This window comes from Heptranchias perlo, chromosome 40 (assembly GCF_035084215.1).
Source record: "Heptranchias perlo isolate sHepPer1 chromosome 40, sHepPer1.hap1, whole genome shotgun sequence".
Lineage (NCBI taxonomy): Eukaryota > Metazoa > Chordata > Chondrichthyes > Hexanchiformes > Hexanchidae > Heptranchias > Heptranchias perlo.
Window position 1 is genome coordinate 19,026,036 of NC_090364.1, and position 20,395 is coordinate 19,046,430.

General features: G+C 39.1%; 1 protein-coding gene across 6 annotated transcripts in view; it reads right to left on the reverse strand.

Annotated features, from left to right (window-relative positions):
• The window catches only part of LOC137305772 (putative RNA-binding protein Luc7-like 2), an 89,786-nt gene that overhangs the window by 44,818 nt on the left and 24,573 nt on the right, over nt 1-20,395 (reverse strand). For 3 of the 6 annotated variants that reach the window (XM_067974723.1, XM_067974722.1, XM_067974726.1), the window contains 2 exons: nt 11,155-11,249; nt 79-177 (listed from right to left, as the gene is read on the reverse strand). In XM_067974723.1, the coding sequence (XP_067830824.1) occupies nt 79-177; nt 11,155-11,249 (194 nt within the window). Of the gene's footprint in view, nt 1-78; nt 178-11,154; nt 11,250-11,729; nt 11,842-13,058; nt 13,161-18,193; nt 18,261-20,395 lie in introns of those variants that run through there. The other 3 variants (XM_067974727.1, XM_067974725.1, XM_067974724.1) reach the window with 3 other exon arrangements.

A 20,395-nucleotide genomic window follows, 5' to 3' on the forward strand; every position in this document is an offset into this window, starting at 1 on the left:
AGATTGAAAATGTGTTGTCATTTTTAGACTCCACCATATTTTGCAACTCTACATACCAGTAATTACACCATCACTTACATCCATTTCAAAAAAGTGGTCCTTTAACTTGGAGGCAATTTCATAGTCTGCTCTCAGTGCAAGGTCATGAACTTTCGTGCACTCCCCAAGGTCCATTCGCTGTAGAAAATTGAGAAACAATCAAATGATTAACTAATAATGATACATGAAATAGCAAAACAAAAATACCAAACCGTTACTTCAACCTACAAATAACATGACATTGGATGGGTGCTCTAGAATGAATGCTCTAATATCAAACATCAGGATCTCTACGCAGCAATTTTTAAATCAGCACGATCCAATCCAAAGAAACTTCCAAAGCAAAACAAGGTCGTAAATAATCAATGCATATCAATTCTAAACAAAATGAAATCAACTGAAGAAAAAACACATATTTCCATTTATAGAATGCCGTATCACATCAAAACATTACAAAAACGCTTTACATAATGAACTTATATTTAGACATTGGAACTTAAGCACAGGATGGTTAAGATCCCACGATGCAAGCCTCTTGCTCCTAACAAGCTAACAATAAAGTGAAGAAAACAATGTAAAAGTTTCAGTCACCTGAAAAACACTGGCCAAGTTTTTGTCTCCCTCCCCAATCTACAAGATTCACCAATGGCTTGAAGGCACTAAGCAACTAAAGTTGTACTTTAACTTCCTGAAGCAGACAGGTCAATTATACATTTATTATAGTTGAGTGACCTTTGAACTAGGTTGCAGCTGCTTATTCTTAGACCTAATCTTCTAGCAGCAAAACATAATGGCAGCAGCCATGGGAGCCTGAAGATCACTCCCTCTTCTTGACAGAGGACCTAAAATTCTACTGGAGGATGTTCAGCAATTAGGTTCTCAACATCCAAGGGTGGTTTTAAGGTTTGGGCTCCAAGAAAGGAAGAAAAAAACTTGCATTTCTATAGCGCCTTTCACAACCTCAGCAAATCCCAAAGTGCTTTACAGCCAATGAAGTTAACTTTTGAAGTGTAGTCACTGTTGTAATGTAGGGAAATGCGACTGACAATTTGCACACAGCAAGATCCCAAGAGCAGCAATAAGATACATAACCAGATAATCTGCTTTTTTAAGTAATGTTGGTTGAGTAAACAATATTGGCCAAGAAAGCATGAGAACTCCCCGCCTCCTCTTCGAATAGTGCCATGGGATCTTTTATATCCACCTGAGGGGACAGATGGGACCTCGGTTTAATGTCTCATCCGAAGACGACATCTCCAATACTGCAGCACTCCCTCTGCACTGTACTGCAGTGTCAATCTGGATAAATGTGCTCAAGTCTCTGCAGTGGGACTTGAACCCACAACCTTCTGACTCAGAGGTGAGTGTGCTACCATTGAGCCAAAACTTACACTTTCAGACTCACTTTAGTATAATATTAACTAAGGAAAGAAGCCCAGAGCAGGACACAGTACTACTGTATCCTCTAAGTGAGTGCACACTCCTCTCTAACCTTAAGGAACTTGAAGTCTGGCAGAATCCTCTTCCCCAATCACAATATGCCTGATTCAGAAGGAGGGCCCATAAGGACACTGAACCAGATAGCATCTCATTGAAGACCTAGTCAAGTAAACAACTGCAAAAGGCTTAAAAATATGAAATACACTGGAAATACATCAAACCCTCCTGTTCACCCCACCTAGCAAAGAGGTTCTGAACCCAATGATGTGAATGACGGAGGCAGACTAATGAGACAGGAAAAGAAGCTAGATGCCCTCTGAAGAAATAAGTAACCTTGTGAGCTCATCAGCTGACGTTTGGATATCTATCCAAGCAGGGTGGACAATGGATTCTGGCTGCTTCATTATTTACAGAAGCTACTGCTGTTCAATCTCATCAGTACTTCTTCAAATCTTCTACTAGAAAGCAAGCAATGTCTCTGGCACTGGTAGAAGGTAGATACTGCCTTGCGCTGCACAATCTATGTGCCTTCCTCACCCTTCAGGCTGGTAAGCAGTGCAATCCATATTTTCCAGCTTCTGCACAGGCGGATTGCATCAGCTCCTGAAGTTAAACCTGAATGCTCTATTACATCATCTAACTGAGCTGTTCTTCACCTTCCTTTTGATCTATTACCATAACATGTTTTAGACCATTAACAACCCCAGCAACTTTCCTTGTGACTCCCGAACAATGATGCAAAACAGCTTTAAGCAAAGAATGAAGATACAATCTCCCATCAGGAGATTGGAACAGGAGTAGGCCATTCAGCCCCTCGAGTCCATTTCAATCAGATCATGGTTGATCAGTACCTCAAATCCATTTACCTGTCTTTGATTCATATCCTGTGATACACTTAACTAATAAAAATCTGCTGATCTCAGTCTTGAAAATTTCAATTGACCCAGCATCCAAAGCCTTTTGGGGGAGGGAATTCCAGATTTCCACTACCCTGTGTGGAAAAAGTGCTTCCTTATTTCACTCCTAAATGGCCTAGCTCTAATTAAAATTTGCCCCTTTGTTCTAGATTCCACCACCAGAGGAAATAGTTTCGCTATCTACTCTATTGAATCAGTTTATCATTTAAAACACTCATCCTCTTACTATATTTAGAAAAACATTTCTGTTAGCTTTGATATCCCTTGCAAGTTATTTTTTCATACTCCCTTTTTGCACCACATTGCTTTCTTTGTATCCCTTTGTTGCTTTTTATAGCTCTCCCAGTTTGTTGGATTTCTGCTTTTCCTTGCATTTGTGTAACTTTTTTTTGCTTGATACCGTCTCTTACCTCATTTGTTGACCATGGTTGCTTAACTACACAAGTGGAGCTTTAGCCTCTCAGGTGTATGTACTGGTTTTGCATTGTACCATAAACTTTTGAATACTTCCCACTGTTTGTAGGTTTACCCATTAACAGCTCAGCCCAGTTTACAGTGATCAATTTATTTCTCATCCCCTCAAAGTTCGCCTTACTTAAATTTAAAACCTTAGTTTGTGACTCTCGCTTCTCCCTCTCAAACCTAATATCAATTCATCCATATTATGATCACTATTCGTAAGATATTCCCTTACAGTTACTTTGTTAACTAATTCTGGTTTGTTACTCATCACTAAATCTAGTATGATCTTACCTCTTGTTAGTTCTAAAACATATGTCCCGAAAACTGTCCCGAATACAATCTAGAAATTCATTGCCTTTACTACTTGAGCTATTCTGCTTCTCCCAGTCTATGTGAAAATTAAAATCTCCCATTAAAACTACTGTTTCGGCTACATTTTACCCTCATCTCTGTATTTACACATCCCTCCCCCTACTATTGTCAGGAGGTCTATAGATAACTCCCACCAGAGTCTTGCATCCTTTACTGTTCCTTAGTTCTATCCATACTGTTTCCACTGCCTGATCACCTTTACTGATATCCCTTCTTTCCACTGCTGTGTCTTGGGCCAGGACCAATATCCTTGCAGGGAGGTTTGTTGGTGCTGTTGGGGAGGGTTTAAACTAACTTGGCAGGGGGAATGGGAACCTGATTCAGGAAAGGAGATTCAGAAGGGAGAGGAGCAAAGCTGGAAGTGGAAGGCAGAAAAGTAGTAAGTGAAATTGGAAGGCAGCAGAAACAAACGCCAGCAGCAAATAAGGTCAAAATAGGAAAAAATGTTAAAAAGGCAAAATTAAAGGCACTTTATCTGAATGCACACAGCATTCGCAACAAGGTAGATGAGTTGACTGCACAAACAGAAGTAAATGGGTGTGATCTAATTGCCACTACAGAGACGTGACTGCAGGGTGACCAAGGCTAGGAATTGAATATTCAAGGATATTCGACATTTAGGAAGGATAGGCAAAAATGAAAAGGAGGAGGGTTGGCGTTATTAATAAAGGATGAGATCAATACAATAGTGAGAAAGGATCTTGGCTCAGAAGATCAAGCTATAGAATCAGTTTGGGTGGAGCTGAGAAACAGCAAGGGGCAGAAAACATCGGTGGGAGTTGTTTATAGGCCACCAAACAGTAGTGGTAATGTAGGGCAGGGTATAAAGCAGGACATTAGAAGAGCATGTAACAAGGGTAATATGTAATCATGGGGGATGTTAATCTACACACAGATTGGGTAGACCAAATTAGCATTAATACTGTGGAGGACAAATTTCTGGAATGTATATGAGATGGTTTTCTATATCAGTATGTTGAGGAACCAAATTTGGGAACAGGCTATTTTAGATCTAGTATTGTGCAATGAGAAAGGGTTAATTAATAATCTTGTTGTAACGGAGCCCTTAGGTAAGAGTGACCATAATATGATAGAATTCTTCATTAAGTTTGAAAGTGATGTAGTTCAATCCGAAACTAGGATCTTCAATTTAAACAAAGGAAACTACGAAGGTACAAGGCGCAAGTTGGCTGTGGTTGATTGGGTAACTACATTAAAAAGGAATGACGGTAGACAGGCAATGGCTAGCATTTAAAGAATTAATACATAATTTGCAACAAATATATATTCTTTTAAGGCACAAAAACCCAACAGGAAAAGTAGTCCAAGAGAAATTAAAGATAGTATTAAATCAAAAGGAAGAGGCATATGAAGTTGCCAGAAAAAGCAGTAAGCCCGAGGATTGGGATCATTTTAGAATTCAGCGAAGGAGGACCAAGAAATTAATAAAGAAAGGGAAAATAGAATACGAGAGTAAACTAGTAAGAAACATAAAAACGGACTGTAAAAGCTTCTATAGGTATGTAAAAAGGAAAAGACTGGCGAAGGCAAATGTTGGTCCCTTACAGACAGAGATGGGAGAATTTATAATGGGGAATAAGGAAATGGCAGAGAAATTAAACAAATACTTTGTGTTTGTCTTCACGGAAGAAGACACAAAAAACCTCCCAGAAATACTAGAGAACCAAGGATCTGGCGAGAATGAGGAACTGAATTAAATTAGTATTAGTAAAAAAAAAATAGTACTAGAGAAAGTAATGGGACTGAAAGTCAAAAAATCCCGAGGACCTGATGATCTACATCCCAGGGTTTTGAAAGAGGTGGCTATAGAGATAGTGGATGCATTGGTTGTCATCTTTCAAAATTCTGTAGATTCTGGAATGGCTCCTGCAGATTGGAGGGTAGCAAATGTAACCCCACTATTTAAGAAAGGAGGGAAAGAGAAAGCAGGGAACTACAGGCCTGTTAGCCTGACATCAGTAGTAGGGAAAATGCTAGAATCTATTATGAAGGACGTGATAACAGGACACTTAGAAAATAATAACAGGATTTGGCAGAGTCAATATGGATTTATGAAAGGGAAATCATGTTTGACAAACCTATTGGAGTTCTTTGAGGATGTAATTAATAGAATAGATAAGGGGGAACCAGTGGATGTGGTATATTTGGATTTTCAGAAGGCTTTCGATAAGGTCCCATACACGAGCAAAGTTAGAGCACGTGGAATCGGGGGTAATATACTGGCATGGATTGAGAATTGGTTAACAGACAGAAAACAGAGAGTAGGAATAAACAGATCTTCTTCAGGTTGGCAGACTGTGACTAGTGGGGTGCCCCAGGGATTGGTGCTTGGGCCCCAGCAATCTATATCAATGATTTAGATGAGGGGACCAAATGTAATATTTCCAAGTTTGCTGATGACACAAAACTAGAATGCGAGTTGAGGAGGATGCAAAGAGGCTTCAAGGGGATAGACAGGCTCAGTGAGTGGGCAAGAACATGGCAGATGGAATATAATGTGGAAAATTGTGAAGTTATCCACTTCGGAAGGAAAAACAGAAATGCAGAGTATTTTTTTAAATGGTGAGAGATTGGGAAATGTTGATGTTCAAAGGGACCTAGGTGTCCTTGTACATGAGTCACTGAAAGCTAACATGTAGGTGCAGCAAGCAATTAGGAAGGCAAATGGTATGTTGGCCATTATTACATAAGGATTTGAGTACAGGAGTAAAGATGTCTTACTGCAATTATATAGGGCCTTGGTGAGACTGCACCTGGAGTATTGTGTACAATTCTGGTCTCCTTACCCAAGAAAGGATATACTTGCCATAGAGGGAGTGCAACGAAGGTTCACCAGACTGATTCCTGGGATGGCAGGATTGTCGTACGAGGAGAGATTGAGTAGACTATGCCTGTATTCACTTGAGTTTAGAAGAATGAGAGGTGATCTCATTGAAACATACAAAATTCTTACAGGGCTTGAAAGGGTAGATGCAGGGAGGATGTTTCTCCTGGCTGGGGTGTCTAGAACCAGGGGTCACAGTCTCAGATTAAGGGGTTGGCCATTTAGGACTGAGATGAGAAGAAATTTCTTCACTCAGAGGGTGGTGAATCTTTGGAATTCTCTACCCCAGAGGGCTGTGGAGGCTCAGTCATTGAGTACATTCAAAACAGAGATCCATAGATTTCTAGATATTAAAGGCATCGAGGGATTATGGGGATGGTGCAGGAAAATGGCGTTGAGGTAGAAGATCAGCCATGATCTTGTTGAATGGCGGAGTAGGCTCGAGGGGCCGGATGGCCTACTCCTGCTCCTATTTCTTATGTTCTTATCAATATTGCTCCTCCTTCTCCTTTCCCAATTTCCCAGTCCTTTCTAAAGTTCCTATAGCCTGGAATATTTAGCTCCTAATCATGCCCCTCTTATAGCCAGGTCTCTAACAGCAATGGCATCATACCCTTTAAAGGGAATTTGTGCTTCTAACTCATTTATTTTATTTTTTATGCCAAATTCATTCGTGTACATAACCCTTATTTGGGTAACTGTCTCCATCCTGCCCATATGCCCCGATGGTGTATTTCTCACACAGAAAGAACAGGACTGGTAGATACGCTCCTTGGCCCCCTCAAGATTGCTAATGGTTGGCATGTATGGATCTTGGTGAGAAACTGAATACGTGGAATCACATGCAGAAAACCTGTAAACCAGGGTAAAATTCTGGTTCAATTTCAATTTATCTGGATATTGTTTCACCTGACTTAACAAGTTGAGAGTTAGTCAAACTAGCTATCAGAAAATCACTACTTTGATGTACCCAGTCTTTCTTGTATTCTTTTCAACCTTGCTGGTATCCTGCAATATGGGCTCAGCTCAGGAGATAGGAAACATTTAAATGGGGCACTGTTTTTAGAAGTGACACAAATAATAGTGGGAGTGAACTGTAATTTTCAAATATATTTTTATTTCAAATTAGGTCAAACTTACACATCATCTGATTTTACAACCCTTGCCCCCTTATGGTATATATGCACAAGTGTGTGAACTGAGAAGCATAATATCCATTTGAGCAAATACAGTACAACCAACCCGTGGCCAAAAGACCATTTATTTTAAAATAATTGCTCATGTAGACAGCAAACATTGCTGCTGGGAAACAAAACATTTTCCCACTTTTTGGACCCAGCACAATGCAATTTCAGATTAGGCATAGCAAGCATTAAATGCAAATTAAAAAGCTCCTTCTACTTTGCTAACCACGTGCTTTAACCCCAAACTAAGGGGTAAATCTCTACTCCAACAATGCGACATTTCCCCTTGCTATAACAGATGTTTTCAAGGCCTCACCAAGTGGCACGGCATGGTATTGGACTAAGAAAGAAGCTTTGTGCTGTGGACTTCCCCCCACTACTAAAAACTAGAATTACACAACTCAAAATTCATTTCACTTGGGATCCTTAAAATTAGCATAATGGGGATATTGTCAGTCAATTCTGAACCTAGAATCAAATGATAAATTGGATGAATGGAACACATATATTCAGTTCATGAGACACTGCAGTCTCTGAACAAGATTGTTACGTGTGCTGGATCACACTGAAAATGTATTACGGTACAGGATTAGTACGGGTGCTAAAACAAAATGGCATCCACATCAACATTTCCATAAGTGAAAAGGGGTCCCAAATGCACCATGTGATGAAATATTGAACCCAGGGATTGATCCGTGCTCTGTGATGGGCTAGCTGATTGCAGCCAGAGGACAATAGGTATTACAATTGAACTTGGCAACCTTGGGCTAGGCAGAGGGAGAAAAAAAACAATCACACAATTCGGTGCCCACCCTCCCCACTGGAAAGTGTTTGTGAGCATTTCAATAAAGGCCGGATTGGAGTTGATTGTGATTATGATCTTTTGCGGTTAAACACCCTGATGCGACTGTCTGAGTTCACACAGAAAGAGTGGCCACATGTTCAGTGTACCAGAGGGGCACTAGCACTAGTTGAACCATACCCAGCACAAGTCACTGTCTTGAGTGAGAGGGAAGGAGAGAAAATTAGGCATTGCCGGAGGTGGGGGTGGGGGGCGGGCACAAGTTGGTGTTAACAGGATGTTAACAGAAAGATAAGTTTAAATTGTTACTAGTGGGCCTCCAGCAACAGGGCTCCTGGTAATCCAGATGATAGGCTACTGTGGAATGACAGCAGTAGAATATTCGTAGTGTATCACAGGGTATGGTGCTTCTAAAATGAAGCTATGTCCTTTTGAGGTCAAAAGGTCCAGCTGCTAATTAAGTAATTACAGTGTGAAGTCAGAGTTTAATAGCTCTTTGTTGAAAACAGTTGTACATCAGAAGATGGTCACAAATTTCAGGTTGTAGGTCAGAATCGAGGATGAAAAGCCAAGCTTTTTTATTTTTGAAAAAATGTTTGTTTGTTAATCAGATGCTATAGTCCTTCCGACTCCTGTGTCAATAAGATATTTTTGTTGTTGGAGGAATTTTTCCTGCAAATAGTTGACTTTCTTTCTCTAATCTACTTTTGTGTACAAATGTAAGGAGTCGCACAACACCAGGTTATAGTCCAACAGCTTTATTTGAAATCACAAGCTTTCGGGGCTTTGCTCCTTCATTAGGTGAGTGAAGGGTTCCATAAAGGCACAGCATATATAGTCAGAGAAGAATGCCTGGTGATTACAGATAATCTTTCCAACTGCCCTTTATCACACCTCAGCAGAGAGATAATCACAGCAATCAAAGGAGTGGATGGTGTTCAGACAGGTTAGTCAGGGAAACATTACATCCAAGAATACTGAATCACAGAGAGAGAGAGAGAGAGAGAGAGAGAGAGAGAGAGAGAGAGAGAATGACCAGTTGTATTAAAAACAGATAACTTTTTTTCACTGGTGGGGTTACACGTAGCGTGACATGAACCCAAGATCCCGGTTGAGGCCGTCCTCATGGGTGCGGAACTTGGCTGTCAATTTCTGCTCGACGATTTTGCGTTGTCGTGTGTCTCGAAGGCCGCCTTGGAGAACGCTTACCCGAAGATCAGCCTCCGATCTTCGGGTAAGCGTTCTCCAAGGCGGCCTTCGAGACACACGACAACGCAAAATCGTCGAGCAGAAATTGATAGCCAAGTTCCGCACCCATGAGGACGGCCTCAACCGGGATCTTGGGTTCATGTCATGCTACGTGTAACCCCACCAGCAAAAAAAGTTATCTGTTTTTAATACAACTGGTCATTCTCGCTCTCTCTCTCTGCCTTTCTGGTCTCTCTCTCTCTGTCTTTGTGATCTGACCCCTTGTGTATTCAGTATTCTTGGATGTAATGTTTCCCTGACTAACCTGTCTGAACACCATCCACTCCTTTGATTGCTGTGAATATCTCTCTGCCGAGGTGTGATAAAGGGCAGTTAGAAAGATTATCTGTAATCACCAGGCATTGTTCTCTGACTATATATGCTGTGCCTTTATGGAACCCTTCACTCACCTGACGAAGGAGCCAAGCTCCGAAAGCTTGTGATTTCGAATAAAGCTGTTGGACTATAACCTGGTGTTGTGCGACTCCTTACATTTGTCCACCGCAGTCCATCACCGGCATCTCCACATCATGGCTACTTTTGTGTGTAATACAGCAAGTTTGCCTAGGGACTTGTGTGACTGACAATATATGTGCTACTTGTATATGTGGCATGCATTTTCTGTCCATCATGCTAAATTTCCCTATTACACTTAAAAAATAGATTAAAAAAATAAAAACATTTGCTACAACATCTGGCAGAAACAAGGGCCTTATTTGACAAGAGTCAGAATGTGTCACCTCATTGACCTACCAATCACATTTACTATGCAGGGATGCGAGCTGCAGACTCAACAGCAATTACAACTGGGCCCCACCTCGTGTTTAGATAATAGAAATTAAACTTTGTGACCTTAAAGGGATACAATTGCACTTAACAGTAGAGTACTACATCTACATTTCATAATATAACACTGTTCTTATAAAACAAGGTACAATCCTACTTGCCATGAGCAACTTCACTGGAAACATGCACTAACAAGATACATCTATTGCACATTTCCTGTCCATAATGCTTTAAAAAAGTATTAAAAAACAAAGGTGGTCATTTGGAATGTACGCAAAACTCTCCGAGCAGAAAATACCAGAGTTCTTACCATTTACACTTAAAATGACATAGCTTCACCATAGCAATTGGATAATATTCTGCATTGCATGCCATAATTTTCCAGTCCTTATAAAATCACGACTTATCATGAGCAAGTGCATCAGTACGCACTGACAAGCGTCACACTTTGTTCTACATATGCAAAAAAATCTTGAAATGTTAGGTGTCTGGTGAGCATATTCCAAGATGCAGATCCCTGACAAAATAGCAATAAACTGAGCAAGTTCAGGATACATTTATTTAAACCGCAATTAGCCTTTCTGGCTTTAAATGGATAAACCAGCTAATAGCTCCACCTTAGCAGTAAAATAATACTGTGTACAACATGATATAATATTCCTGTCATTATAAAACTAAGCATCATACAATTTACTGTGAGCAATGCCATGGGAGATCCATTAAAATACTGTGTAAGAGAGCAGCAAACTGGACAGTGGATTACAATTTGAGTCTAAATGGTTTGCCTTAAAGGCAGAATGACTGAATTTACAGAATTGATCCTGTGCTTATTAGACACCGAAGTGACAGGAAAGGTTGTACTTGAGTAACCTGATCTAACCAGGAGCTGCATAAGTGGACTCCAACTTTATTACAAAGTGCTCCTATTTTAGCAAAAAGCACAGTAACAGAAATGCAAGTGCCAGGCATGAAACTGTTCAGTATCGGGTTTGACCAATTTCCAAGCAAAAGATTATGAAATGAAATAGGCATGTATTTTCATTTAACAAAATACATTACCGTTCCAGAAAGAATATCGTGCGGGCAGCAGCTCAGGAGGTGACTCTTGCAGACTCGATCGTCAGTAAATCTGATTCGCTGCCGACTGGCATCTCCTGTAATACAGAGGTCATAGTACAAAGCAGGGTTAGACAGAAAACTATGATCCATACACACACATGAAACAAGAAATCCCAGCCTCCATCCCTCTGACAAAGTATGTTTCCAATACCTTGTGCCTTTCCTACACTAGACACAATTAAAAATGCACACACAGTAGTGTCTGTAAAATGGCTCAGTAATAATAGCTTGAAGGTTTTAGCAAAAAAAAATTTAAAATTTAATTAAAACAGATCAGTCTGGAGATATTTGCAGTAAAATTACCAAAACTAAAAAGGCCATTGAAAATCAAGTTACTTTTATGAGCTTTCAAAAAGTCGATAGGAAGCACAATGCTGTATCCAGATACATATGAACAGTTTAACTACAACCCAACAGGTCCTCACAACTAAAGATGTGGAATATTAACTAAAGCATAAAATTCTGAATATTGAGTTTAAGCCCCTTGTTCAGTTTAGCCCCCAACTTCCTCCTACCTGATTGTTTATTTGACATGGCCTGTCTCCAAGTAGTTATGGAAATCAAGATAGTTGTTTTTTGCACATCCAGTAGCTGCTTGTTATTAAGTTATTCACTACTATAGGACTCTACAAAAGCAAAATAATTTTGTATAAATGTGCACTAGTGTAAAAATTTGATCAAATATTAGAACTGTTCTAAATAGAAAGGGAAAGATAAGTAATTTTTGTTATGTTTTAAAAGGTTGGCAAATTCTCCTGTGCGACTACATCTGAAACAATGAGTTAATGTTTAGGCATTTGGAAAATATCACTGCTATCTCAGACTAAAATGGCACTTCTCAAAAACAAACTTACGTGTACATACTAATACAGCAGGTTTCCACCAGAATGAATGCATTATATGCAGTACTATGGTGCACAAGGTGGATTAATTGTTGTAGAATCACAACATTCCAGAGACTACTGGCATCAAACACATGACCTTTCACTCTGTAGATATTGCAACATGAACAGGTCTGTAGCCAGTACCTCAATCCTGCCAGACTGTCCATTACCTGTAAAAACCAGCCTTAGTGGGGACTAGTACACCACTCATGCGTCACACCTCAGTCCGAGAATTCCCCCTTCCCTTCCCATTACGGGTTACTAGAAATTTCTTCAACGCCTGGACAGGCTTTCATGGTTTCACCCAAGGTACAAAATAAATGTGACAGTAGTCATGTGACATTCCTTTCGGGGCCTGGACTTGCAGGGCAAGAAGGCAATCGGAAACATACTTTTTCACCCAAGTACGTTTACTATAGGTTAATATTACAAATCACACAGATGATTTCACGTTTGTTTAGGGCAACTTGTATTTTAAGAGGTCATCAATCAGCCATGTGAAGAAGGTTCCAGGTAAGTACCATGTCTTGGAAATAAAACCTGTAGGAAAATCAACTTTGTGATAACTACAAAGCTGGATACAGTTACGCCGGCTGCTTGGAAAGAAGTTCACCAACAAAATTGCCAGTCTATCTGGACTGTGCACGCTCAGAGAGCGATGTGTGTCACATTGTACTACAGTCAAATTTCAAACTTACAAACTTACTGGAACGGGCAAAGTGGTCCATATCAACAGATTTATTTAAAGGAGGTCTGAGCTCCTTGTCCTACCTTAAGAGAAACCAAATGAGGCTCCTACTAAAGATTTAAAGAGGTTGCACTATCACTTGAAGCAACTAAAATGACTATCTGAACTCCATTTTTGACAGCAATCATGCCAAAACAACCAAATTAAAATTAGGATTCCAATTTAGGTAAGGGTATTCAGATGCGGTCACTTACAGTATTCTCCATACTGACCTGATTCGAACCCACTTTATACACCTGCCCACGTACTTCTTTCATCTAGCTGCATTGGAGCCATTACATATGTGAGCGATAACGGACAGGAGAAAAACACATTGAAATCACATAAAACTAAAAAAAAAATTAAAAAAAGATGAAAACACCACTCAGAAGACGAGTTATAAATACATTAAAAAGCACCGTCCAGAATTTTATAACCTCAATTATGTCACAGAAGTGCAGCGCGTTCACTTGGTCTAAACTACTCCAAGCAGTTAACTTGTTAATTATAAACCCATGTGCGCAAGTGGCAAAATTTAGGATGCTGTTACAAAAAAAACACATGGGAAATAATGTAAGCTCCATTAAGATCACACGCCAAACAATATGCAAATCTTCACAAATATAATTTTGGTAGTTGCATCACCCTACCCTACAGATGCTGTGTTGCAGTGGTCCAAACATAGACCGTGTGTCAGGTGAACTCCTGTGAGGGTAAAGCATTGTTTAATGGATATAAACTGCTCAGAGTACGAAAACATGAAAAAAAGACAATTAATTTAAAAAAATTATTTTATAGACTAATAACCCCCAAACTGCACAGTTGGCTCAGTCGACATGGTGTTTATTAATTCCACATCTACTTTTCAGGATTCTGTACACAGTTCTTTTCCAAGACATGATACTATATGGAATTCTTTCAGCCCAGTAAAATTATGTCATTTGAAATCAACTGCAAAGCATCCTTGTTTAAAAAGAACTGAGGGAAAAACAAAAATATAGATTGAAAAAGCTTGCAAATATGAGAATACACACTGCGAGTGCCCCCAGGACACCAGCTTCCATCTCTTCCACTATTAGTGCCTCAGCTGCACAATGTTTTACACCCTGGATGTTGGGAAGTTAAAAAGGGGAGAGTGTTCAGTGTTATACACCTGCAAGAAGGGACTTACACCAATCACACATCAAGCAGTTCTACAAAATGGAACTAAATTACCTTTTTTTTTGGTTTTAAACAGCGTGTTCAAAATAGTAACAGTAAACACTTGGTTGACAGCAGTTTACTTCTCTGAAGGCCATTCCAAATTAAAATGTAGGTTTAAAACTTTTGCACTGCACAACTGTGAGAAGGATCATCTCTCATACACTTCAGGCACTATTTCAACTCAAGGCTGTTAAAATTAAATAATTTATGTTTCACATACTATCTAACTAGAATAGTTTTGACTTTTCATCATTGAAGCCACAACTAAAAAAAATGCAAGATGAACTAGACATTGTCCTTTTCCTAATGAGTGATTAAACCACAAACTAGCATAAGATAAGGAAATGGAACCTTAGGGGAAAAACTAGAGGGATTTGGGTTTGAATAGAATGAACTTTAGCCCCTGACTGCTTCTACTTAAATCTTTTACTGAATCTTGTTGCTGATTTGATCTTACATAGAATGCCATATCCAATAGATTGATACCTTTCTGAACAAGCCTTGACATATTTATTTGCAAAAACATTATTTAGCAGTCTAATACTCTACAGTTTATTTAATTTCATGATTGAAGTGAATGATCGATCAATGGTCACAATTTTGAATATGTGGCCAATGACTTCTGGAATGATTATGCAATGCATGATTGGGACTGCAATCAATTGTCCTAAGCCTCGAGCAAATACACAACCCATTTGCTTGCGAAGAGGTATATTTTGTATCAATTATTTGGCAAACAAGTGCCAGAAGTATTAAATTCTATACTGAGCTCAGAGCTTACCTCAAATTTAGAAATTTACTGCTCCTTAGTAGAAAGCTGGCAACAAGAACTGGATGCAAGATAGCATAGACATTTTTGCAGACAGCAAATGCATCAGGGCCATACTTGAGCCTAAACAAAGTCTACCTTTCCAATAAGCAGAGTTACTCAAATGACAATGGCTCAGCTCAGAGTAATTACCCCTAAGGCACAGTTTAAATTGAAGCCTGGATTTGTAGTGCATTTTTAAGTCTTTAATGTTCTAATTCCTAACAGAATGTTATTGGGTATATTTGCTACTTGCAAGGAGGTAACGGAATAAAGCCCCTAAAGAAAACTGAGTGAAATGCCCCTGCTAATGAAGTGAGATTGCCATCACGTGATTTTGATAGTATTTATTTAAAAATACTTGATAATGCCATTGAGTCCAATACCTTTCTGGAAATGTACTTTTTAAAAGTAAGAAGGCTTGTGAGGGGAAAAGGGGAGAAAGTGGGTTTGACTGTTTTTGTGAACATTCAGAAACTGATGGTCAAATATTCAGGTCTGTTCGATATTATACTGCAGGAGTACATAAGTTCTGCCAATAGGTACTGCAACAATATAGTGTCCATATTTTCCATTCTTGGCAGACATTTTATGGTTATCCAGATTGCCTCTTGACTATCCATGTCCCAAAATCCATTATCCTTCAGAAGCTGTATCAAATTGGTAAACCTAAGCTATGCAACACTACTTTCATCTTCAAACAGCACTGCAAAAACTGCCAAATCAAACAGGCAGGCTTGCACCACAACACTAAGAAAGTCAACTCAATTTAAATTCACCATCATACATATTATGAAGCAATAACATACTTCAAAGTGAATGGACAGTAAAATCACATTTCAGGATTCAGATAATGTTGATCAACTTAATTATCATTGTTTAGGCCATCAGAGTTCCTCTATTGAGAGAACTGCATTGGAACGCACTTACACACATCCATTATCGATAAACAACCATGTGCACCCCCAACATTACATACAAAGGCCACTGTGCTGAGTCTGGGGAAGAAATAGGGGCAAATAATCTTCTAGTTATACTTAACCAACAAATGTACCCAATAACCTTGCAGTGTAACAGATGGATCAAAGTAGCACAATGTCAAGCCTTGTTTGATGCCTATGTACCAAGCTATTGTATATAACAGTTCTACATGCTCGTCCTTCGAATGAAATTTGGGTATACATGCCCTTGTCACTTATGACACTACTCAATTAGTTTTGTTAATGTTTTAATAAATGATCTTGTGGACTATTACCATAAGACCATTAACTGTAGAAGGAAATCTACTGCTAAGTTAATACACTGTAGCAATTAAGGCCACTTGATTTAAAGCTGGGGCTATTGTGATACATTTTTATGATTAAAAAAGGAGCATCGTTACTGATTCTGGTCATTAGAGAAAGTACAGCAGATGGGCAGCAACTTACAAAAAAATTCTGGAGAATGTCAGGCATCACAATGAATGATTTCCCCACCCCACCATCATAATACCCTAGAGTCAATTTTACTGCTCATAATACAAAAGGCTTTTTGAGTGCTAGTCTATATGCACTAGATGTGCAGTTTTATAATACACATGGAATTGAGATACTGTTTTTAAGATGGACAGAATATTCTCACATGTAAGTTGTGTGTCTTTAAAAACAGTAAACTGCTCCTCTCCCCAGCTTACTCTCTCTCCAGAGACAGCTGAGGTTCACATTCCTGATTGTGGAGTCTTAGAAAAGGACAGCTCCTGCTGGGTTTAGGAGAGAATAAGGCACCACAAAAGACCTGAATACTTTCAACTCCTCAGAGTGAAAAATGCTGGTCAAGAGTGATACGATTATTTTCAGCTGTACAGACAATGCTTCAATTCTCCATGCAGAAGTAACTAGTAACACTCCAGCACTGTGATGAGAAAGCACAGGCCAATATAAACTTCGATGAACCACCATGCTGTAGTTGCAATTCACTTCATTACTCAAACAAACTGATCAAAGCACTTATTGTGAAGTTTTCTAAACTGGCTTGCATTCACAATACACCATAAAAAAAAACTGAACCAGAACAACAATTCCAGGATCAGAGTGCCAGATCCAAGTAGGGTAGGTGAAGCATATATTAAAAAAAAACTAAACAAAGTACAGCATGGAGGAAATTCCCTCATGGATCAGGAGAATGAGCAAGAACATCAGTACAGTTTAATGGGAGGGATGGATGTTCCAAGCTTTGCTTCTGCAACAGGGACCAAGTTCGCATTTATATTTTGATGATCCCATGCAGCTCTGCCCACCAGCAATTTTCAAATAGATGTTTACAGAAACAAAACTGATCACTGATCCTTAGCACATATGAAACCTTCTCCCACATTCTGGGGAGAAATAACATTATGTTTGGATACTTAAGACTAAAATAAGATTGAACTGGCAACACAAAAGATCTCCTCTCCCTTCCCTCTGCAAACAAAAAAGCATGCCAGTAGGAAGGATAGATGAGTAGAGCTGATCAGTCTGTAAATCTTTCCCTGTCCTATATGGCTGCACTCACAGGGAGGGAGAGAAGAAACAGTTTCTGTGTTCCCACAACATGGTGTAACGTCATAATTTCTTGGATAGTCCTCTTTTCATGTGCATCTGATGAAGTATGGATATTTCACGCTCCAGGATATGACATGGCAGGATTATTTAGGTGTGTATCATCAGGTTCTAAGGTTTTACCTTCATTACAACAGTTTGTGGCTCTGCCTGTAAATTCAGCCTTTTGCCCCAATCACCTGTCATCCTTGATATTAATCACAAGTGTAACGTTCATTACTTGTAAAGTGCAACCCTGAGTCGAGAGGATTGCTCTTTTTAGATTAAGCAACTATGTGGCCCTTTAGTGCTAGATCTGGATATATAGCCGCACTGTACAGCCAAGCCAATTCTTGTTTGGCACCACCATCACCCTGAAAAAAAACATCTTCAGTGAGTGAAAAAACAATTTTGATGACCCACAGTTTTTAAAATGGGAAATTTGCATTTAGGCCCAGGGCAATAAAACGTGGCAACCCCAACTGCTCCAGAATTTGTTTCTTGATGTGAGCAAACAATGCAATTAAATCACTGCATGTGTGCAGTAAATACTGGTCCCAGTTTCAATCTAGTGGTCTCAAATTGCTGCTTATAGTTTAGCAGTAGTATCCTTTCTAATGATTCCCCCAAAGCTGAAGTAAACCTACATATCAAATTGGTCTGGCCAGAGTTGCTACTGCATTGCAGTCTACTCATTTTCCATTGTTGTGTACACCGTATCTTTGTATATTGCAGCTATTAAAATTGACCGTTTCCTTGTCCACATTTATTAACACAGCTGGAAAAATTAGTCATGACTCACGGCTCGATGAACGCGGGGTGTTTCTGTAACTCCCTTGCAGATTGAAGTAGGCAGGCAAAGATACACTGAACCTTTATAAATAAAACAAGGGGCCAAATTGTTCAGTTTGTATAGGAAAAAAAGAGTAACGGCCAGCAAATTCAACAAAGCATCTAACTGCAATATTACATGTCCTGGAAGGGAGGAAAAAAATAACTTTGTAGTTATATGCAACCCATATGCTTTAAATATAAAGGAGTCCTTTCTTTCCAGTTTAGATAATCATATTTTGATTTTGACTAACCGCAACTGTCAGTTTACAGAGCCTTACACAAACAGTTCCATTTTTTCCCCCAGTTATTTGAACTATTAAGTATCTCTAAATAAATTCTGATACCCCTCCACCCAAAAATGCCCACCGGGAATGCACTGGACTTTTGAAATGCTTCAACTTTTCAAAAATAAACTGAAAAGTTTGCACTGTCTATACAAATTCAGTTCCAGCACCAAATCAGAAAAACAATATTAGATGTTACACATGATCAGAAATACAAGTTATTGACCAGCAACTTAAATCCAGTCTTTTAGATTTTCTTTTTAAATCATCATTAAGAATGGCCATTGTTGAATCATGCATTAACAAATTTTCAGCTTGTATTCAGTATTTTCAGACATGTCTTTTTCAACATTAAGCTAGGAATCAACTGAGTTGCAAATAAACGATTGTTTCCAGTTTGGTCAACTGCAGATTGCATAAGATGTCTGTAATTTGAAAATGTAGCATTTTGTTTTTTTTGAGGGAGGTGAAGAGAAGGAGGGAATAAGAAGAGAACCTATGAGCTTGACAATTGGTTAGTCCTCATTTTGCCGACTGACAGGGATCGTTCCAATGTGACTCCAATACAGATGTAGATGACAAATGGAGATAATCAAGTGCAGATGCAACACTAGGTCACTGCAGATGCAGAAGTTCAACTGACCAGGACTCAAAAGTTTAAGTTTTCAAATAGTTGATCCGAAATCAAAAGCTCAGTAGTTTTACCTACATTTTTAGTGGGCTGAATTGAATCAATCGTACTCATATCACGGCCTATCACTCCCTTGGTAAACCCCCTACTCCATATGTCACCATTCAATCTGCACCAAGATTCAGCACTGTTCCTTTTTTGTACTCCTATGAGCAGGTCAGGCTATCTCAGCATCCATAATGCAAGAGATCCATTAAGATTATAGTTTAAACAGAACCCTTCCATTGTGCTATTTGTCGGATAAGCTCCCCCAATAGCATGCTTTTCCTTTTTCTTTATTGGGGAGAGCAAAAAAAAGTGGTGGATCCCACAACCAAAGACAACAGGCATGAGACTACAAAATGTAGAAAAACTATAGAAAGTGTAAAGCAAAGTTACCTAGTAATTGAACAGAGAAACAAAAAACAAATGCTCACATCCAGTAGTTGTTGTTCTTCCTCTAATCCCTCTCCTGCATCAACTTCCCTTATCTAAAAGGCCTGTTCCATGGCTCCTACTAATGGTCCTCTCCCCTGCCAATCAGCCACTAGAAGGTGCTTCTGATTTTTAGTGCCCATCCTCCACTTGGCAAATCCCTGGGCAGCATGGTTGGAGATACAGAGATCAACACATGTGAACTCTGAATGCTGACCATGTCCCATTACTCTGTAGTATACCTGGTTGTAGCATTCATGAAACTGCCCTTTAAGTAAGATATTGCTTGGAATTATGGCTGGCAAAATGTTATTATGCAAATATCATATTTTGGACTGTCAACAATTTTAAATTGTAATTGGCTGCAAAACATAGATTTGGTCAAAATATCAAAACCTTTCACCTACAATTCTAAGGTCCAGCAAAATTTTAATGCTAATACCAAGACAAAAGAGAATGCAGTTACTGTGAGACAAGAAACCAACGGCAACTGCATGAAAACTTCTAGATATTAAGAATAGTGCTAAACTGAGTCTTTTTGGTTCAATACAAATTGCTACTTTATTCGATTAAGCTAAAGTACAATTTAAAAAATGCATTGCATACAACCTGATTTATCCATAGCATGAAGCCATGACTTTAGGATTAAAATCTAGTTTATTGGCAGTGATACAGCGATTTAAATGTGTAAGCATCTGTATATGATTGTCACCGTAACAAAATTCTGGAGAAAGTCTGATAGAGACCAGAACTGTTCCACAACAGTTGATTAAAGAATTAC